At 38.8% G+C, this 24,432-nt stretch overlaps 1 protein-coding gene across 7 annotated transcripts in view; it reads left to right on the top strand.

The window, feature by feature from the left end:
* Window positions 1–24,432, top strand: part of LOC106875928 (tubulin polyglutamylase ttll6) — a 420,072-nt gene that overhangs the window by 252,728 nt on the left and 142,912 nt on the right. For all 7 annotated transcript variants that reach the window (XM_014924244.3, XM_089344881.1, XM_014924246.3 and 4 more), the window contains one exon: window positions 18,171–18,301. In XM_014924244.3, coding sequence (XP_014779730.1) covers window positions 18,171–18,301 — 131 coding nt within the window. The remainder of the gene's footprint in view (window positions 1–18,170; window positions 18,302–24,432) is intronic.

The following is a 24,432-nucleotide window of genomic DNA, read 5'->3' as shown; positions in this document are numbered from 1 at the left end:
AAAGCTCTTTCCGACTGGACACTAGTTACTTCAGTCATAAGCAATGCTCTATAAAGTTTCTCGAGCTTTTCACTTCTGTTCGAAGTTGCTTTAAAATATTCGAATTCTTTAGAGATTTCAAATCCATCTGCTACTATCTTGGGCTCTTCATTCATTTTCTTCATTGCGCTTGTGTATTCACGCATGAGTTCATTACCTTCGTAAGTAGATGGGACAACAGTAACATTTGTTTTTAGGTCTCCTCCTATTTCATTTTCTTTGTATAATTCTGTTGTGTTCTCAGCGTCATGTTCAGGAAATAATCTCCTATATTTTTGTTTAGCATACTTCCTTAAATGTTGTTTTGTTAAAAAAAGAAAAGGTCCAGAAACTAATCCACCTTTAAACTTCCTTAGGTTTTGTAAATACCTCAAGAGAGTCAAGGTTTCAACATTTCTTCTCTTATTATATCTATGCATAAGTCTTTCACGAAGATTTAGAGCCAAAGGGTTGCCGACGATATTAAGTTTATTCAATAAAAATTCTATAGAATATTCCGCTTTCAGTAAATCCATATCATCAGTGCAAATAGCCTTCAAAATAATTTCTACTGGATGCAGAATTTCATATAGTAAATCAAGAGATTTCCATTCTTCGTCAGCCACGGCATCTGTGGAAAGTACTGCTTGTAGAGCATTAGGAATGCAGCTTTTCAATTTCAAAAATCTCTCAATCATATGGAATGTGCTATTCCACCTTGTTCTGCAATCAAGTATAAGTTTATATTCTCTGTTATCAAAGTTCGCTCGTACAAAATCTTGCAAAATTTCATTTTTTGTAGGAGATTTACGGAAAAGTTTTGAAATTTTTCTTACCTTATTTAAAACTGTTAAATTCAAGTTTTAGCTGGGGAAAACAAGCATTTCCATGAGCCAAATCTGTTTGAAAAAATATGTCCTGTTGGCTTATGTCAGCTTCATCATCACTATCGTCTGTTATAGCGATCTCTTCCCTTTTTTTATCAGTGTCATCGGTTGAGGCAATATTTTCAATATTTTTTTGATAGAGAATGTCGATCACAGACAGATGTATGCAATGTGTGAGACATTGTTGGTGATCAGGTCTTATTTCTTTTTCGAATTTCACCATCATAGAAGCACCATCCGTCGTACAGCCAACAATGTGTATATCCAATTCCAATCCAAATTCAATAAGACATCCTCTCACAAATTGCTGTTCTCCTGCTATTAAGGGAGCCGTGGATCTCAATAAGACCCAACAACCAATGATTGTCTTTCCCATGAACATTTATGTTCATATATCGTTTATTTTGAATTGATGTGTATTCATCCAATGTCAATGAGTAGCGAATCGCCAGTGCTACTCCTTTTTCGAAATAATGAATAAGTTCTTCTTTCTTGGTTATGTAATAATTCATTACCATATTCCTGACTCCGTTTGCAGATGTTGGTTGTAATTTATCATATTTGCCTCTCTGACTATGAAGATTTCTCTGTATAAAATCGCTTTTGGCGATTGAATTGAAAGAGAATCCATCCATAGCAGCTAACTTTGAAACTTCTTCCATTGATTTCTTTGTTAAAAAGTGTTCCATTGTTCTTGTCATTTTGAGAGGAGGCTGGTTTGCATCTTGATATATGTCGATTTGATGAATTTTCTTCAAGTGCAAGATCAGAGACGTAGTAGATCCTCCAGAAGACTTCATGATCTTATCACACTTATTGCATTGAGCTTCATCTTTGTTTTTCCTATTGAAAAAATTCCAAACAGTTGATTTTCTTTTTATCATGTTAGGGCTAATGAAAATAATTAACAAAAACATTAGTTAGTGTTACTTCCTTGAAATGAATCTTGAACTGGTTATTACATATGCTCAATGGGAAAGATCACCTGGCTGAAGACTAACAGCATCCCCTTGACTTGCTATGAATAAACTCGGTTACCTCCAAATTCAAAGAGGCAGCCAAGGGTTAGCGAAGGAAATGACAAGGTCCTGATCTATGGTTCAAGGGGAGAGAAGGTTAGAATTGATATGTTGCGATATGTTTCAATGAAACAGACAGCACTCACAACTAAAGGCGACCGACCACAGTTCAGTTAGTTCAGTTTCAATGATATTTCTTCAAAGTAAAAAAATGAAGAAATGTTTTGCGAAGAAAAAAAAATAGAAACAAGCATTAAAATCGGTTTTGGCAAATCCGTTTCGGTTTTACTGATCATAATATAAAACCGGTTCTAACCGGTTTTATAAAACCAGTTTCAAGCCCTGGACCCAACCCATAACATTACATGACATGTCGGATATCCTCCAAAGGAGCAGACCCAACCCATAACATTACATGAAATGTCGGATATTCGCCAGAGGGGCAGACCCAATCCATAACATTACATGACATGTCGTATATTCGACAGAGGGGCAGACCCAATCCATAACGTTACATGACATGTCAGATATTCGCCAGAGGGGCAGACAAAACCCATAACATTACATGACATGTCGGATATTTGTCAGAGGGGCAGACCCAATGCATAACATTACATGTCATGTCGGATATTCGCCAAAGGGCCAGATCCAATTCATAACGTTACATGACATGTCGGAGATTTGCCAGAGGGGCAGACACAATTCATAACGTTACATGACATGTCGGAGATTTGCCAGAGGGGCAGACAGAACGCATAATGTTACATGACATGTCGGAGATTTGCCAGAGGGGCAGACACAATTTATAACGTTACATGACATGTCGGATATTTGCCAGAGGGGCAGACCGAATCTATAATGTTACATGACATGTCAGGGATTTGCCAGAGGGGCAGACCCAATCCATAACATTACATCACATGTCGGGGATTTGCCAGAGGGGTAGACCCAACTCATAACGTTACATGACATGTCAGATATTCGCCAGAAGGGCAGACCCAATCCATAACATTACATGACATGTCGGATACTCGCCAGAAGGGCAGACCCAACCCATAACATTACATGACATGTCGGATATCCTCCAAAGGGGCAGACCCAACCCATAACATTACATGACATGTCGGATATTCGCCAGAGGGGCAGACCCAATCCATAACGTTACGTGACATGTCGGATATTCGCCAGAGGGGCAGACAAAACCCATAACATTACATGACATGTCGGATATTTGCCAGAGGGGCAGACCCAATCCATAACATTGCATGACATGTCAGATATTCGCCAGAGGGGCAGACAAAACCCATAACATTACATGACATGTCGGATATTCTCCAAAGGGGCAGACCCAACCCATAACATTACATGACATGTCGGATATTCGCCAGAGCGGCAGACCCAATCCATAACATTACATGACATGTCGGATATTCTCCAAAGGGGCAGACCCAACCCATAACATTACATGACATGTCGGATATTCGCCAAAGGGGCAGACCCAACCCATAACATTACATGACATGTCGGATATTCTCCAAAGGGGCAGACCCAACCCATAACATTACATGACATGTCAGATATTCTCCAAAGGGGAAGACCCAACCCATAACATTACATGACATGTCGGATATTCGCCAGAGCGGCAGACCCAATCCATAACATTACATGACATGTCGGATATTCGCCAGAGGGGCAGACCCAACGCATAATGTTACATGACATGTCAGGGATTCGCCAGAGGGGCAGACCCAACGCATAATGTTACATGACATGCCGGATATTTGCCAGAGGGGCAGACCCAATGCATAACATTGCATGACATGTCGGATATTCGCCAAAGCGGGAGACCCAATCCATAACATTACATGACATGTCGGATATTCGCCAGAGGGGCAGACCCAACCCATAACATTACATGACATGTCGGATATTCTCCAAAGGGGCAAACCCAACCCATAACATTACATGACATGTCGGATATTCGCCAGAGCGGCAGACCCAATCCATAACATTACATGACATGTTGGATATTCGCCAGAGGGGCAGACCCAACCCATAACATTACATGACATGTCGGATATTTGCCAGAGGGGCAGACCCAATGCATAACATTACATGTCATGTCGGATATTCGCCAGAGAGGCAGACCCAACGCATAACATTACATGTCATGTCGGATATTCGCCAGAGAGGCAGACCCAACGCACAATGTTACATGACATGCCGGATATTTGCCAGAGGGGCAGACCCAATGCATAACATTACATGTCATGTCGGATATTCGCCAAAGGGCCAGATCCAATTCATAACGTTACATGACATGTCGGAGATTTGCCAGAGGGGCAGACACAATTCATAACGTTACATGACATGTCGGATATTCGCCAGAGGAGCAGACCCAACACATAATGTTACATGACATGTCAGGGATTCGCCAATGGGGCAGACCCAATCCATAATGTTACATGACATGTCGAAGATTTGCCAGAGGGGCAGACACAATTTATAACGTTACATGACATGTCGGATATTTGCCAGAGGGGCAGACCGAATCCATAACATTACATCACATGTCGGGGATTTGCCAGAGGGGTAGACCCAACTCATAGCGTTACATGACATGTCGGGATATTCGCCAGAGGGGCAGACCCATTCCATAACATTACATGACATGTCGGATATTCGCCAGAGCGGCAGACCCAATCCATAACATTACATGACATATCGGATATTCGCCAGAGGGGCAGACCCAACCCATAACATTACATGACTTGTCGGATATTTGCCAGAGGGGCAGACCCAATGCATAACATTACATGTCATGTCTGATATTCGCCAGAGAGGCAGACCCAACGCATAATGTTACATGACATGTCAGGGATTCGCCAGAGGGGCAGACCCAACGCATAATGTTACATGACATGCCGGATATTTGCCAGAGGGGCAGACCCAATGCATAACATTGCATGACATGTCGGATATTCGCCAAAGGGGGAGACCCAATCCATAACATTACATGACATGTCGGATATTCGCCAGAGGGGCAGACCCAACCCATAACATTACATGACATGTCGGATATTCTCCAAAGGGGCAAACCCAACCCATAACATTACATGACATGTCGGATATTCGCCAGAGCGGCAGACCCAATCCATAACATTACATGACATGTCGGATATTCGCCAGAGGGGCAGACCCAACCCATAACATTACATGACATGTCGGATATTTGCCAGAGGGGCAGACCCAATGCATAACATTACATGTCATGTCGGATATTCGCCAGAGAGGCAGACCCAACGCATAACATTACATGTCATGTCGGATATTCGCCAGAGAGGCAGACCCAATGCACAATGTTACATGACATGCCGGATATTTGCCAGAGGGGCAGACCCAATGCATAACATTACATGTCATGTCGGATATTCGCCAAAGGGCCAGATCCAATTCATAACGTTACATGACATGTCTGAGATTTGCCAGAGGGGCAGACACAATTCATAACGTTACATGACATGTCGGATATTCGCCAGAGGAGCAGACCCAACACATAATGTTACATGACATGTCAGGGATTCGCCAATGGGGCAGACCCAATCTATAATGTTACATGACATGTCGGAGATTTGCCAGAGGGGCAAACACAATTTATAACGTTACATGACATGTCGGATATTTGCCAGAGGGGCAGACCCAATCCATAACATTACATCACATGTCGGGGATTTGCCAGAGGGGTAGACCCAACTCATAGCGTTACATGACATGTCGGGATATTCGCCAGAGGGACAGACCCATTCCATAACATTACATGACATGTCGGATATTCGCCAGAGGGCCAGGGTCAATCCATAATGTCACATGACACAATACACACTCACACATACATACAAATACACCCATACATTCAAATACCTGCCCATCCTTTTCAAATACGATCCACTCTTTATTAAAACACATTTACTTTTCCCTACAAACTGTGAGTTTTTGTAAAATCTTTTTTCTCACATTTACGTACTACCATATATATACACAGAGAATACACACTCATACATACATACATACGTACAAATACACACATACATGCAAATAAACACATACACACAAATACCTGTCAGTCTTTTCCCAATATGATCGGCGGTCAAACATTTTTTCCCTACAAACTCTGAGTTTCTTTAAAATTTATTTTGAAACACCTTTACTTACTACCATATATATATATATATATATATATATATATATATATATATATATATATACATAAAATACACACTAATACATACATATATACATACATAAATGCGATCGACAAACATACACACATACATACACAAATACACACATACATAAATGCAATCGACAAACTTTTATTCCCTACAAACTGAGTTTTTGGAAAATCTTTTTTCACACATTTGCTTACTACCATATATATACACAGAGAATACACACTCATACATACATACATACAAATACATCTATACATACAAATAAACACATGCATACAAATTCCTGTCAGTTTTTTTCCAAATACGATCAACAATCAAACATTTATTCCCTACAAACTGTGAGTTTCTTGTAAATCTTTTTTAAAACACATTTACTTACTATCATATATATATATGTCAATAATAAAGGAGGTACAGTAAAAAGTAAAGTATGATATGCTACCAAAATCAGGCTTAGTAGTGGTCTTTGCAATCTGTCTTGATATCTAGTAATGTAAGACATAAGGTACCAAACTTGGAATAGGCTAGAGTGTGGTGTACAAGCCAAACAATAGAAAAAATAATAAGCAGAAAATAGGTATGATATTCAGGCATTTATAGGACACACATTTCAAGGCTTAATAGAACATAATGTTGGCATGTCCTATAAAGCTTTGAATACCACAGCTGTTTTCTGTTCATCATCATCAGCAACATCTAGCATCTGTTTTCCATGCTGGCATAGGTTGGATGGCTTGACGGGAACTAGTAAGACCAGGGGCTGCACCAGGTTTCACAGTCTGTTTTGACTTGGTTTCCACAGCTGGATGTCCTTCCTAATGCTAACCACTCTACAGAGTGTACTGGCTGCTTTCTATGCGGCACCATCACCAGTGGTTTTTAACTGGCACCAGCACCAGCCCGTTTTTTGTGGCACCAGTACTCACACCAATGCTTTTTACACGGCACCTTAATTTTAAAGTCTCAATTATGTTGTGGTGGGTGGATCTTCTTGAGTACAGCAACGTGCCCCATATCTCACTCCTCTGTCATCCCCTTCATAAGGTTCAGTGTTTTGAGATTGCCCTATATATATTACACACGCTTGATTTACATTTGCTTGCTGTGTTTGGTGACATACACACAATTTGAAGTGTCTTATTCATACTTAGCTTGCAATCTTCAAAGTGGTGGATGTTTTATTTCTTTGATAAAGGCATTGCATATTTTGAGCTCAGATAATTATCCTTGAGTCAACTGCAGGCTGACTTTCACCTGCTGATCTTATTAGTGTGGATAGTAGGCAGCACTCATGCAAGCTATGTTTTACAGACATTACAAGATCATGTATGAGAATGAAGGGAAGGTGACCTGGAGAAGCTGACCTTGTCAAACTAACACAAAGTTTTGTGATAGGGGAAGAAGATATAACGGAAAAATGCCTTTGATGGATCTTCCAAGAAGTTAGTTTTGCATCTGTGTATGCTAAAATCAGTTGTAAACTTCTGGTTCTGGCACACAAACACATGACCACAAGCTGAAAATGTGCTGTAATTATACCTATTGTAGTTGTTTAATCAATGAAGGCACATGGCTCAGTGCTTAGAGTGTCAAGTTCGATTCCCACAATGGGCTATGTGTTGTGTTTTTGAGAAAGACACTTTATTTCACATTGATCCAGTTCACTCAGCTGTAGAAATGAGTTGCAATGATATGAGTGCCAAGCTGTATCAGCTTTTGCCTTTCCTTTGAATAACATGAGTGGCTTAGAGAGGAGAGGCTGACTTAGAGAGGTGACTGCTGATCTCCCACAGGCAACCTTGCCTGGACTTGTGCCATGGAAGGGAACTTTCTAGGTGCAATTCGATGGTCACTTATGACTGAAAGGTGGTCTTTACTCTGTACCTTTGTTGTTTAACCCCAGGTCAACTTTTACTCAGCAGACCTATGGTTAAAGCCTTTATAGTCATAGACATTTTTCATTATTTCAAGCAGTAGTACACCAAAGACCACAATATCCAGGGTTTGTTTTTTCTTGTTTGAGTGTAGAGTTTGATTTGAGAGTCAATCACCACCACCACCACCACCACATTATCACCACCACTACCACCATCACTGCCATCACCACTATCCCCCTCCTCCTTATCGTCATCATCATCATCATCATCATCATCAGCAGCAGCAGCAGTGGCAGCAACAGCAGCAGTTAGGGGAATGGATTGGTAGAATCGTCTGATTAAAACAAAAATAAAGGATCAAAGGTCCTTCCCAAGTCTCATAAGGTCAGTTTCCCCAGGATTCTGTGGCATATATCTACCCCCACTCCTTCCGGACAGGATGACAGTCTGTTGTATGATTACTCATTTCTGCCAACTGAGTAAAACAGGGTAACGCGAAATGAAATGCTTTGTTCAAAAACACAACACATCACCTGATCCAGGAACTGAAACCACTATCTTACGATCACAAGTGCAACACCTCCAACCACTAAGCCACACATCTCCATGGAATTATTAGAGCAGCAGACAAAATGCCTTGCCATATTTATTCCATAAATTTCTAGGAAGTGAGTTTGATTCCCACAATGGACAGTGTGCTGGCAGAATCGTTAGCACGCTGGACAAAATGCTTTGCAGTATTTCTCCCGTCACTACGTTCTGTGTTCAAATTCTACTGAGGTCAACTTTGCCTTTCATCATAGGCACAGGAGTGGCTGTGTGGTAAGTAGCTTGCTTACGAACCACATGGTTCTGGGTTCAGTCCCACTGCGTGGCACCTTGGGCAAGTGTCTTCTACTATAACCTCGGGCCGACCAAAACCTTGTGAGTGGATTTGGTAGACGAAAACTGAAAGGAGCCCAACGTATATATGTAAATATATGTGTGTATGTATATGTTTGTGTGTCTGTGTTTGTCCCCCCAACATCGCTTGACAACCGATGCTGGTGTATTTACGTCCCCGTAACTTAGTGGTTCGGCAAAAGAGACCGATAGAATAAGTACTAGGCTTACAAAGAATAAGTCTTGGGGTTGATTTGCTCGACTAAAAAGGCGGTGCTCCAGTATGGCCACACTTACATAACTGAAACAAGTAAAAGAGTAAAAGAGGAAGGTGAAACAGCTGTATAAGAGCAGAGGTTTTTTTTCTTTTTTTTTTTTCTATTACTGCAATGTCTTTCAATTTACAGCATACTGAAAGAAGGTGTTAAAAGTATTATAGCAGCACACAAATAGCTTTTTCAAGAGATTAATATTTTATATATAAAAGAGAAATGAGTATTAAAATTGTTTTGAAACAGGGATGGGCTCGTGCATTGCACTTCGCTGCAAGAAAATACACATGCATGAATGTAGTGCATCAAAAATACTTAAGTTATCTAAAAATCCTGTCATTTTTCCAGCTAGTCTCCAAATCTCATGACACACCTGTGAACTATATGTGATACAAAATTGTGCCTCATCGGAAATAGTTGAAAGCATTTAGGGTAGGGTTCTTTTACTGTGTAGTCTTGTGTTGCTATGTAATGCTTGTACTTTTTTCTGGTTCACTTTACCTTGGAAATATAAGTGACTTACCAACCATAAACCAATTTAATTTGGGGATGAGTATGCTGTTGTAATAATACTTAAGTGAATGTATGTATTTTGTTATGTATGCAGGCCGTGTGTTGGAATTGTTGCAGTTAGGTGTGCAAGTGCACATGATTTGAGTGTGTGAATGGAAGTGCTGTGGTTTTGATTTATACATGCAGTGTGAATTGTGAATGGGAGGCGCTGTGAGTATCCAACGATGATCTGGCAAGAAGTGGTGAGGTCATACAGAAATTTGTATGGAGAGCCTAAAAAATAAACAAACAAAAAGAAAAGAAAAGGGAAAAAGAACTACTAATGCTACTGCTGCTACTGCTGCTGCTGCTGCTGCTGCTGTTGCTTATGATGGTGATGATGATGATGATGATCTTTTCTTTGTTAGTCACAAGGGCTCATAGAGATATAAAACGTGTAAACTTTTCACTAGGGGTTATAAGGAAAGGATAATATGCTGTGTGAAAAAAAAAACACTTATGAACTATGAAAGCAGGGGATTAAGAGATGTTATGCAATATATGTATTAAGAATTTTAAAGATGCACACACATGCACATATGCACACGAACACACTTACACACACATATCATCATCATCATCATCATTTAATGTCTGTTTTCCGTGCTGGCATAGATTGGATGGTTTGACAGGAACTGGTAAGGCTGGGAGTTGCACAAGGCTCCATTGTCTGTTTTGGCCCATCCAATGCCAAGCACTTTGCCGAGTGTACTGAGTGCTATACATGCATACCTACATACCAAATTAAGCTACCCTCCTGCGCCCCAGTGACAATCTTCTACCCGTTTAATGTGGGTGATCCCATAGATCACTCCATCTATAGCGAGGTTTATCATTTAAATACACATCAGCTTGTCTAGATATGCAACTACATGCATGAGAATACATACATACATAAAGCAAAACATACAAATCTGCATACATACATACATGCATACATACACACTTACATACATACATACATACATACATACATACATACATACATACATATATACAAGCAAAAATACCCTGTTGTTGGTGTTGAAATTCCAATGAAGGAGCCTTGAATCTAGGTTAGAAACCAACTCTTTCTCTATTGGCATGAAACCTTGAAATAAAACCGAACACTGACATACATACACATGCATGTGTATATACACAGATATTCGCATGGAAATAAAGAAGTATAATAAAACAGAAATAATTAAAAACAAGATGTAATTTACAGAAATGTAACCTGAAAGAGTTTGGGACCAGTTTTGAGTTGAACCCTTCATGATCCTTTCTGTTTCTCATGACTGTTTCTCAAATTATGTTCTCATATTACGCTCAGAATCATGGCTGAGGCCAGTGCTACCTGACTAGCACCCTTGCTCTTGGCACATGATAAGCACCATTCAAGTGTGGGTTGATGCCAGTGCCCCCTGACTGGCTCTTGTACTGGTGGCATGTAAAAAGCACCATCCGAACATGGTCAATGTCAGTGCCCCCTGACTGGCTCGTGTGCCGGTGGCACATAAAAAGCACCATCTGAATGTGGTCAATGCCAGTGCTACCTGACTTGGCTCCCATGACAGTGGCATCTAAAAAGCACTCTTGAAGTGGTTGGCGTTAGGAAGGGCATCCAGCTGTAGAAACCTTGCCAGATTAGATTGGAGCCTGGTGCAGCCTACTGGCTTGCTAGGCCTCAGTCAAACCGTCCAACACATTCCAGCATGGAAAACTGACGTTAAGCAATGATGATGATGATGATGATGATGGACCTTTTGAGAAGGATGGGCTACTCGACCAGAACAAAATTCTAAATGGGCCCCATTTCAAGATCATGCACTGTTTGTCTTGATATGAGATCACCATGTCATGCACATATGATTGTGATGCATTTGCCTGGTGTACCTTTATCAGATGGGCATTTTCTTTATGAAAAACTAACATTTTGAAGGTGTTCTTTTTTTGAAACTCGAAATCCTGTTTTATGTTTAATTTTATTATCCTTTGTGTATTCTTTTCCACCCTAGGCACAAGGCCCGAAATTTTGGGGGTTGGGTGGGGGCCAGTCGATTAGATCAATCCCAGTATGCAACTGGTACTTAATTTATCGACCCAGAAAGGATGAAAGGCAAAGTTGACCTCTGCATAATTTGAACTCAGAATATAAAGACAGACAAAATACTGCTAAGCATTTCACCTGACCTGCTAACATTTCTGCCAGCTCACCGCCTTTGCGTATTGTTTATATTCTGCACCTGTTCTTGTGTCATTACAACTTCTTGGAGAGTCTACGACACTACAAATATGTAATTTTTTTCTCTTGACTTGTTTGATTTTTGACAAATATCATATTTCATTTTGTTCTTCTGCATTTTCTTTGTTATTTTCCTGAGGAAGGACTTCATTCTCGTTTAGAAGAAATTGTTACTCTTCACATGCTGTGACACCGCCTGGAAGAATTTTTTAATCAAATGAACCAATCCCAGTACTTACTTTTTTTTTTAGCCTGGTACTTTATTCTAGTGCTCTCTTTTGCCGAATTGCTAAGTTATGGGGATGTAAACACACCAACACTGGTTGTCAAGCAGTGGTGGGGGATGAACACACACACATGCATGCACGCACGCACACACACACACACGAAGGCTTCTGTTAGTTTCTGTCTGAAGGCAAACGGGCCAAGAGAATCTTTCGCATATATATATATATATAAATATATATACACACACACTCACACACACACAACAGGTTTCTTTTAGTTGCCATCTATCAAATCCACTCATAAGTCTTTGGTTGGCCTAACACTATAGTAGAAAGCACTTGCCGAAAGTGCCATGCCATGGGATTGAACCCAGAGCCATGTGGTTGGGAAGCAAACTTCTTACCACATAGCCATGCCTGTGTGTAATTATGCACATACACATTCCTATGCAATTGCATATACATCAGTAGTATAACATTTAAAAGTTAAAGGCATTTCCAAGAACACTGCAGAATGGCTAGCCTTATTGGTATTCTGCTCCTTCAAGATGTAGAAAGGTCGGGGTGTTTGATGCATGTGGCAGAAGTGCAAAAGATAGCTTATGGAGAGCAGCAGATCTCTTCAGAGAGGTCAGAGAGTAAAATATTAAATAGGTTTCTTTGGAAGTGTAAGATGGAATGTATGTAAGATAGATGCTGAACTCTTGTGTGAATGGACGATGCCGGCTGTGTATCAGATTGGGTTTGCTGTTTCCAAAAAAAAAGGAAGGGAAAAAAAAAATGTAATTTGTGTGAATGTTGAGAAATGTAAAATTGGCTTGAAAGTTCTGTTTGAGATAATGGCTGACAGCAGCGGCAGCACCAGTAGTACTGGTAGTAGTAGGAGCAGTAGTAGTAGTGGTGGTGATCGTGGTTGTGGTGATGGTGGTGGTAAAAGTAATAGTAGTGGTGGTGGTGGTGGTGGTCATGGTTGTGGTCATAGTTTCCGTGATGATGGTGGTAAAAGTAGTGGTGGTAGAGGTGGTGCTGATGGTGATATGAGTAGTGGTGGTGGTGGTGGTGGTGGTGGTAGTGGTCTTATTGATGGTGTTGTTGGTGTTGGTGGTGGTCTTTGTGATGGTGGTGCTGGTAAAAGTTGTAATAGTGGTAGTAATAATAGCAGCAGCAGCAGCAGCAGTAGTAGTAGTAGTAGTAGCAGCAGTAGCAGTAGTAGTAGTAGTAGTAGTAGTAGTAGTAGTAGTAGTAGTAGTAGCAGTACTAAAAAAAGGGACAGAGATAAGGTAAACAGCTAAGTAGTCTGGTTTAATTTTAAAAGAAGCTGGGTGGTATTGTGAAAGGACATGGGTTAGATCAATAAAGAATGTTCTACACTGCTTTGAAAGATGTCTTGATCGTATGATAAAATTGATATGAAAAATTTGATGATGGTAATTATTTATAATGACAATGATGATGAAAAAGAGTCTGTAAAGGATATAGGTACACACACACACACACATCATCATGATTCTAATCATCATTATCATCATCATTTAATGTCCACATTTCCATGCTTGCATGGGTCAGACGTAATTTGTTGAGGCAGGTTTACTGTGGCTGGGTGCTCTTCTTGTTGCTGATCCTCACCTGTTTCCCAAGCAAGATAATATGTTCCCATAGCTGGGACATGTTTTTTCAAGAAGACTTAAACTGAACAACCTTACTTGGATGATGATTATGATGATGATGCTCTTTTACAAACATCACATGATGTGTAGACCAGAGTACGCACAAACACAAATGCAGACTCAGACACACACATACATACATACATACATACATACATACATGCATACATACTTACATACATACATACCTACGCACACGTACATGCATATACGCATACATTCATACACACACATGCACACACACACACACACACACACACACACACACACACACATTCACACATACACATATATATACAGGGGTTGGACAAAATAACGGAAACCCAGTGAACAGTGTTTGTGTAAGCTGGGTTCTCGAGGTAGTCATTAAGCTCTGCAGTAATTTTGGGAGCCGTACTTATGTGATCCTTTCTAACAATTCGTGTAAGAGTCCAATGGTCCCTATCTGAAAGTTTTGGTTTTCTTCTGGAGTTTTGTTTTGACGAGGAGGTTTTTCCCTCTTTCTCAAAGGCTGTCATTACTTTCAAGACAGTACTTCTTGATACACCAAACATTGCAGCTGTTTTCGTTACATTAGTGCCTGCCATACGAGCACCAACAATTTGACCTCTTTGAAAGTCCAATAGATCTGTTATTTTAAGGAATTTTAATTACCTTTTTCTGATGATATCTGAAGCTAAACAGCAATTTTAGCAAAATATATTAACCAACACTAATAATAATCAAAAAACAAAAAAAAAAAAAACAAGCTTTTGACAGTTTTGTAGATATTTCAAAATTATGATGCTATGATGCTAGGTGTTTCCATTATTTTGTCCAACCCCTGTATATATATATATATATGTGTGTGTGTGTGTGGTGTTAGGAAGGACATCCAACTGCAGAAACTATGCCAAAACAGACATGGAGCTAGAATGACCCTTCAGCTGTTCAGCACCTAAACCGTCCAATCCATGCCAGCTTGGAAAATGGACGCTAAATGATGGTAATGATGATGTATATATATATATTGAATCGTTGAAAGGGACAAAAGCATTAATTTTTTCTTTTAGTACCGCTGGACTGGCTCCTGTGCAGGTGGCACGTAAAATACACCATTTCGAGCGTGGCCGTTGCCAGTACCCACTACACTCTCTGAGTGGTTGGCGTTAGGAAGGGCATCCAGCTGTAGAAACTCTGCCAAATCAGATTGGAGCCTGGTGTAGCTATCTGGTTCACCAGTCCTCAGTCAAATCGTCCAACCCATGCTAGCATGTAAAGCGGACGTTAAGCGATGATGATGATGATATATATATATATATATATATATATCAAAGTGTACAGTATTATATATCCATTATAGCCAATCTTAGCAGCTGGTTTCACACTAAGGGTTCAAGATCCTACTAAGTGCCCATAAAGATCTCACCTGTTAAGGGCTGTTTTTCTATTAAACCACCCCCTCCCTATCTGATTGCATTACAAGACTCCATATGGGCATGACTTCATATGGGCTAATGACTTCCCTTTAACTTTCTCTGTCATTTTTTTCTGTGTAAGTTTGATCTGTTAATATCTATATATTTATACTTGAGTATTCATTATCTGTGAATATTCTGTCTTTGCTTACTTTGTATGTATATGTATATATATTTTATATATCAAACCTAAGTTTTATTTGTTTATTCATGCAATTGTCTCTAAGTATATATGTATGTATGTATGTATGTATGTATGTATGTATGTATGTATGTATGTATGTATGTCTCTTCTATTTCTTAATTATTATAAATCTTCCACTGAGGAGGGAGCCAGTTTCCAACAAAGATACAAGGTTCCATCTTTGGGATGTAGTTAACACAGACAAATTCATATTTGGCACTTGAGAAAAGTTTTACATATTTTTACTGTTCCACTCACAGATTGGACTTGTAATGTATGGATTAGCCGGTTGATTTCTTTTTCTGAAAATCCTAGTTCATCCAGGTTCTCCTTTAAGCATTTACTAACAAAACCTAGTGCTCCAATTGTTATCGGTTTGAATATGAATTCATAGTCTGGATATAGAATCTGGAGGTTTCGAAGCAGTTGTCCATAGATATCCTCTTTTTCTTTGATTTTCCAAGAGATATTTATATCTGTAGAGCAGCTGACCTCTATGATGGTACATATCTTTGCTCTTCAGTCCCAAACAACAATATCCGGCCTGTTATGTTTACATTTGACAGAAGTTTTGATGGGAATATTCCACCAGTATTCCTTGAGTTGGTGTTTATGAATGTATTCCATAACAGAGGGATTTTCTAAGTTTATTTCAGGACAGTCTTTTTTTGTATGTATGCATGTTTGTATGTATGTATGTATGTATGTATGTATACGTGGATGCATGCATGCCTGTATGTATGTGTATGTATATATATGTATGTATATATATATATGTATATATATATATATATATATATATATATATATATATATATATATATATATATATATATATTCAAAAAAATAATAAGGTACTCAGATATCTGGATGGTTGTATATTTACAGATTTTTATTAATATGTCACATGTTTTTATAAATTAGCACTTGCATCTATTCTAGTAGATTCTCCAGAAGTCAATATGAAGAGTACTCCATTCAATGAGAGTTCAGTATTACTAAACGTTTCAACTGCATGTACCTATCAAGCTACTAATAGTTTCCCATACATGCTCACATTCATCAGGCACCAATTGCACTATACTCCCAAAACTTTAGTTTAAATAGAAGAACAAATATAGTACTGCCACAAAGATAAAACATGTCTAATGGAAGAAACCATCTTAAAGGGTAAAATAAGATAAAGTAAAGTAAAATATTTATATTTTATTTTATTTTATCCATCAAGGTGGTATCTTCCATTAGTTTTTTTTACCCACCAAGGTGGTATCTTCCATTAGTAGACATGTTTTATCTTTGTGCCAGTTCTAAACAGTTCCTCTATTTAAGCTAAAGTTTTGGGAGTATAGTGCGATTGGTGACTGATGAACGTACGCATGTACAGGAAACTATTAGTAGCATGATAGGTATATCAAGTTGAAACTTTTAGTTATATATATATATATATATATATATATATATATATATATATGTATATATATATATATATATATATATATATATATATATATATATATATATATATATATATATATATATATATATATATATATATACATACATATATATATATAGTAATGTAACAATAGTAAAATATATCAATAATACGTTTTTCATAGTGCAAACACCTTGTATAGAGCTCAGTGCACCAGGCTGAGTGGATAAACTCAGGGCAGACTGTTGACTTCATATGATAAATATATGTATGTATGCATGTAGGTATGTATGTAAAAAAAAGGGTAACGACCCCTTTGGTCTCCCCACCTATGCACAAGTCTGGACAAGGTTGTTTATGGAAGACCAGCAGTCACCCAGGCATACCAGTCTCCCTTCTTCCTGTCACCGATGTTATTCAAGGGAAAGGCAAAGGCCAATACAGCTTAATACCAATGATGTCGAAACTCATTTCTACAGCTGAGTGAACCAGAGCAACCTGAAATAAAAGTGTCATGACACTCTAACCACTGAGACATGTGCCTTCACCTTACCTTACCTGTATGTAAGCATGTATGTATGTATGTACCTGTATACACATGCATGTATATCTATTACTATTATGGTACATGTGTCTCCAACTAGGAGGAACCTTGTTGACGCCATCTAACAGCAACTATCATTTAGCTATTGTGTCAAAGAAGTATTTTACTCACAGTACTTGTCCTGCTTGTTAGCAAGGGTGCATTTTTTTTAGCACCTAAGCAATATATGCATTCCAGAACTCAAAGGGGAAGTTTGGATTAAATATGATCAGCAACTTCATTCATTTCCTTAATAATTTTGCCAATCCACTGCTATAATCTGATTCTTTATTTATTGACCCAAAAATGTTTGAAGGAGAAAGTGGACCACAGCAGGATTTGAACTTTAAATGCAGAAAGCCTATATCAATACCACAAGTCATCCTGCCTGATACTCTTATGAGTTTGCCTATTAACTGTCTATATATGTATGCACATACTTATGTATATATATATGTGTGTATTTGTGTGTGCATGCATATGCAAGTGTGTCTGCATATGCATGTATGTGTTTGTGCATGTACATGTGTGTCTGCATACGTTTGAGTGTGTGTTTGTGCACCCACATATGTGCATGTTTGCTGAAATTTGTGACAACAAAATCCTATTTTTGTATTAAAAAAAACTATTTTCTGTTCATTTGATTCACAGAAAATCAATCATTTCCCAGGAATGAACGAAATTTGCCGCAAAGATCTTCTGGCACGCAATATGACTCGCATGCGTAAGATGTTCCCCAAAGAATATGATATATTTCCTAAAACTTGGTGCCTTCCAGCAGAGTAAGTTGGAACTGGAATTTTATTGTTTACTGCTTTTGAAGAAAGAAATTGCCCATTATTCTTTGATTGGTGACACACCTTAGCAATACTTATACACATACATGCATACACATACTCAAAGAAGCATACTTAGTTACATGCATACATAGAAACATTTAGAAACATACATAATTTTACTTGGTACACAGATGTGCATACACATAGGGGAATTCATATATATATATATATATATATATATATATATATGCAAGAATATACATACATGCACATATTAAACCCATGCAAATTAGCTTAAAAATTCACACAAGCCAGGTGTACAAACACACATATACATATACACTGACACATAAACATACACTTCGTCACACAATGCACATGTAAAAAGAAAATTTATGGATGAATGCATTGAGAGTGAATATGTTAGAAACTGTGCTGAAGACTATTGTATATGTGGCTGTGCATGTGTTTGTATTATATTTATGTATGTATGTGTGTCTTCGTCATTGTGTTTGTTGCCTTCTCCTCCACTGCTTGGTGACCAGTATTAGTTTGTTTATGTCCCTGTAACTTAGTAGTTCAACAAAAGAGACTGATCGAATAAGTAACCCCATGCAAGTCCATGAAATTGCATGGCTGCAACCCAATGACAGAAACAGGTGAACAAAGAAGTGGTAGTGCTCGTCACCTTTGGAGGTGTTCCAAAAGCAGTAGAGATCAATATAGAAGATGTTCAGCTTGAAGATTCGTAAGTCAAAGTCAGCAGAAAATATCATGGAGGGCAGGGGGGATGGGGTGAAAGGGAATTCCGGTCGATATACATTTTGAGGAGGAAAGAAGTAGCAAAGAAGCTGATGTGGCCCCCTGAGTGGTAATGACAGTGTGAGTGATGATAAGACAAAAAAAGAGTAGAGATGGGTTGGTTAGAATGGTAGAATGGTGCTGAGGCTGTTTATTATACAAGGTGGTGCAAAAGTCATTTTGTATTTCAAATTTGGTTGCTCCCAGTTTTTATCCTTTTGCTTATGTAAACAACCCCCTAATAGGGATGTAAGCAAAGCAACACCAGTTATTGAGTGGTAAAGGGACACAAGTACAAGTACAAACACACACACACACACACACACACACACGATGGTGTGAAGGCACATGGCTCAGTGGTTAGAGTGTTGGGTTCACAATCATGAGGTAGTGAGTTCGATTTCCCAAACTGGGCTGTATGTTGTGTTTGCGAACAAGACACTCAGCTGTAAAAATGAGTTGTGATGTCACTGGTGCCAAGCTGTATTGGCTTTTGCCTTTCCCTTGGATAACATCTGTGGCATGGAAAAGAGAGGCTGGTATGCATGGGTGAATGCTGGCCTTCCATAAACAACATTGCCTGGCTTTGTGCCTCAGAGGGGAACTTTCTAGGTCAATCCCATGGTCATTCATGACTGAAGGGGGTCTTTACCCTTTTCTTTTTATACAATGGGTTTCTCACAGTTTCACTCTATCCAATTCACTCACAAGTATTGTTCAACCTGGGGCTGTAGTTGAAGACACTTGCACAAGGTGCCATGCAGTGGGACTGATCTAATTGTTTCTAATTATCGACACAAGGCCAACAATTTTGAAGCGAAAGGATTAGTCAATACCACTGACCCTAGTCATTGAGCAGTGCTTCATCCCTTCAGGGTCAATAAAATGAAGCACTGCTCAAGTGCTAGGGTTAGTAGTATTGACTAACCCCTTCACTTGAAAATTGCTGGCTGTCTGTCAGTAATTACAAACAATTATTATAATTAGATTAGCAGCAGTGTTTAAAAAATAGAGAGGCAAAACATCTGTCATGTTTACATGCAGGTTCATGCCTCATTGGCAGTCTTCGTCTTTTTCCATCCAAGGGTATGGTAAGAGTTTTGCTGTCCAAAACACATGGTTCTGGGTTCAGTACCACTGCAGGACCACTTAAGCAAAGTCTTCTACTACATCCATGGGCAACTAAGCTTTGTAATTGGAATTAGTTGACAGAAACTGAAAGAAGCCTATTGTGTGTGAGTGTGTGTATATATATATATATATATACATACATATATATATATATATATATATATTTTCATTGGACACTAAACTCTGCTTGCGAAGACCTGTTGAGGCAAGTGAAATCGAGTTCAAATTCGTTGACAGCACCACATGACTGGCATCCATGCTAGTGGAGCGCTAAGAGCACCATCCGAGTGTGATCGTTGCCATGGCCGCTGACTGGCCCCCGTGCCGGTGGCACATAAAAGGCACCATTTGAGCGTGATTGTTACCATCGTCACCTTACTGGCGCTTGTGCCTGTGGTACTTGAAAACAGCATTCGAGCAAGGATGTTGCCAGTGCCGCTAGACTGGCTCCTGTGCAGGTGACACATAAAAACACCATCTGAGTGTGACCGTTGCCAGTACCGCCTGACTGGCCCTCATGCCAGTGGCACGTAAAGGCACCCACTACACTCTTGAAGTGGTTGGTGTAGAAACTCTGCCAGATCAGATTGGAGCCTGGTGCAGCTATCTGGCTCACCAGTCCCCAGTCAAACCGTCCAACCCATACCAGCATGGAAAGCGGACATTAAACGATGATGAAGATGATGAGGATGATGATTCAAGTGAGTGGACAAACAAAAAATTAGTAGTACACAATACATGGGGTAGAAGTTATTTATATATGTATATTCTTTTCTGTTTTTAATTATATAAATTCTTCTTTTGAAACAGAAGCTTTTTTCTAACAAAGATACAAAGCTCCATCGTTGGAATTTAGAATCTCATTTTAAATCTCAGAAAAGTCTTGTGTGTGTGTGTGTGTGTGTGTGTGTGTGTGTGTGTCTGTGTCTGTGTCTGTGTGTGCGTGTCTGTGTCTGTCATGTAAGTGAATGTGTTTGTTTGTGTTTCCTTGTCTCGATATCTTGTAATAGTTGTAAATTATTGTAACTGTCATGTAAGCATTGTTGTTCATTTCTAATATTCTATGAAAACATGTCTGGGCATGGAGAAACACTACTTTATTTAGAAACAGTTGAGGGGTTAGCATCAGGAAGGTCATCTGGTTGCAGAACCATCTGCCACGATAAACTTTATCCGACCCATGCAAGCATAGAAAAGGGGACATTAAAACGATGATGAGGAGGAGGAGGAGGATGCTGATGACGATGATAATGATGCTGATGATGATAATCACTAACATTGATGATGACAATGACAATCATGGTGACATTGATGATGGTGATGATGATGATGGTGTTGGTAGTGGTGATGGTGATGGTGATGATGGTGATGATGGTGATGATGATGATGATGATTGTTAGATGCAATTTATGAAAGATAATAATTCACCATATTATCATGTTGCTGTAATATATTTTAGGAAAATGCCAAATGTTTAAATTGTAACAGACTAAATCTCTTTGCTGAATGTCTACTGGTGACAAGACGGTTTGCTTCCAAAATCCAAGAAATGGAAATGTTAACAGCTGGAAAATATTGATAAAGTATGATGATGATAATAATTAATTAAAACTCATTAAGAAAAATAGAGTAAAATAGGAAAGGACTAAATGACCAGAGCAGATGGAAGAATTTTTAAAATGTTTATGAAATAGTGCTAAGAATCTGTATGCCATCTGCCGAGCTCATTTTGGTGAGACAAGAAATGATAAGAAATTTATTTACTTTTACTGCAGGAAGTGTATGTACAGAGTTGGCATGATATCAGGAAACAAACGAAAAAACAAAAAATAACCCCCCCCCCCCCCCCCCCGCCACCGAAATCTTTAAATGATGTGCAAATAATATTCTTTAATATTCTGTAGGAAACTTTGTAGGCTTCTGCTAACTGAAAGATTGAAGGTCATACTAGATGAAGGAGATAATGCAAGAGGCATGGGAGAAATGGGAAGAATCACAATAGAATCAATTTCTATAGGTATATTGCCTGATAAGAATCACCGTTTAACTATCTGAGCTCTGTGATGTCAATGTTATCAGCACTTTGGAGGCGGTGATTGCTTTTGAAAAGTGCTGCATTGTTTGCGGGCATCATCACCCAAAAACAAAAATTTTAAATGCAGGAAATCCTTTTACACCACCACCACTGCCACCATCACCACCACCACCACAATCACCACAACTGCCACAACCCTTCCAACCCCCCACCATCACCACCACTGCAACCACGACCACCATCGTTATCATCATCATCATTGTCATTCCCACCAGTACCACCATCACCACCACCAGTACCACTACTAACAATACCCCCACCACCACCACCACTACTACCACCAATGCCATCACCTCCACCACCACCATCATCATCATCATTGTTGTTGTTATCATTGTTATTACCACCACTACCACCAGCACCAATACCACCACCACCACCACCACAACCACCATCATTTTCAGGTCCACCTTTTTCATGTTGACTTGGGTTGGATAACAGTTGTTTAAGTACTATTAATATTTTACACTTGGCTTCTCTCCCTGACACCAAACCTTGTTTTGAATTAAGGTTTGGCATTCTCTTCCATGATTTCAACTTAATATTTAAGCTAAATTGCAATCTGCACAGGGCTTGACTGCAGCCAGCCATAATGTCTCTTCAAAAATATGAGGGATAAAGAAAGGAAAAGTTAATACCACAATAGAAGATTAACTTGTCTTTCTCACATCATTATTTTCTTTGGTTTACTTTTCACATGAAGCTTTTTAAAAGATTTTTTAAGGTCTTTCTTTTACTGTCAGTGATTTGAGTACAAAGCAGAAGAACATGACAACCCTTTATTTGGGGTCAATTCACAAACATACTTGATGGTATTGATTGTTCAAGCGTGGCTGTGTGGTAAGAAGCTTGCTTTCCAGCCACATGGTTCTGAGTTCAGTCCCATTGTGTGACACCTTGGGCAAGTGTCTTCTACTATAGCCTCGGGCTGACCAAAGCCTTGTGAGTGGATTTCGTAGACAGAAACTGAAAGAAGCCTGTCGTATATATATATATATATATATATATATATATATATATATATATATATATATATAAATAATAACAATAAATGGAGCAAAACGCATATAAATAAAAGTTCCTTTAATTCCTACATATGTTTCAAAATATATGTGTACTCTACTCCAAAGAAGTAAGAGCTGCTGGAATTCCACATATATTCATCGTCAGAGAACCAACATATAGAAGCAAGACAAATGTGAAATCATTTTGCATTTGTCTTGCTTCTATATGTTGGTTCACTGACGATGAATATATGTGGAATTCCAGTAGCTCTTACTTCTTTGGAGTAGAGTACACATATATTTTGAAACATATGTAGGAATTACAGGAACTTTTATTTATATGCGTTTTGCTCCATTTATTGTTATTATTCATATCTACTCAAAATGCATCACTTTAACTTGGTATCTATACCTATAAAACGGGTGTGATATCCTGGTTTTTTGTGTAATTTTTGCTACTCATGGTAACTATTAACATATTTACATTGTCAAGGTTTTTTTAAACTGAGATAATATTGATATATTCATAAACTAATATATATATATATGTATGTATGTATGTATGTATGTGTCTGTGTTTGTCCCCCCACAATCGCATGACAACCGATGTTGATGTGTTTATGTACCCGTAACTTAGCAGTTTGGCAAAAGACACTGATAGTAAGTACTAGGCTTGCAAAGAATAATTCCTGGGGTCGATTTGTTTCACTAAAGGTGGTGCTTCAGTATGGCCGCAGTCAAAATGACTGAAACAAATAAAAGAATAAAAGAATAAAAATTCTATTGATCTCATTTGCCAAACTACTAAATTACAGAGATGTAAACAAACCAGCACTGGTTGTCAAGCAATGGTTGTAGGACAAACACATACACACACACACACATGATGGGCTTCTACAGCAAATTCACTCACAAGATATTGGTCTGCCCAGGGCTATAGTAGAAGACACTTGCTCAAGATGCCACATGGGGAACTGAACCCAAAATCATGTGGTTGCAAAGTGAGTTTCTTAACCACATAGCCATGACTGTGCCTATATCAGAAGTCTATAACAAAGAGCAAAATGAAAGCAGGGAACAATAAACCAAAAGAATATACAAAG

Source organism: Octopus bimaculoides, chromosome 2 (genome assembly GCF_046866305.1).
Source record: "Octopus bimaculoides isolate indiv1 chromosome 2, ASM4686630v1, whole genome shotgun sequence".
NCBI classification, from domain to species: Eukaryota; Metazoa; Mollusca; class Cephalopoda; order Octopoda; family Octopodidae; genus Octopus; species Octopus bimaculoides.
The sequence above is the reverse complement of the archived record's forward strand: the minus strand, read 5'-3'. Positions and strand labels throughout refer to the sequence as shown.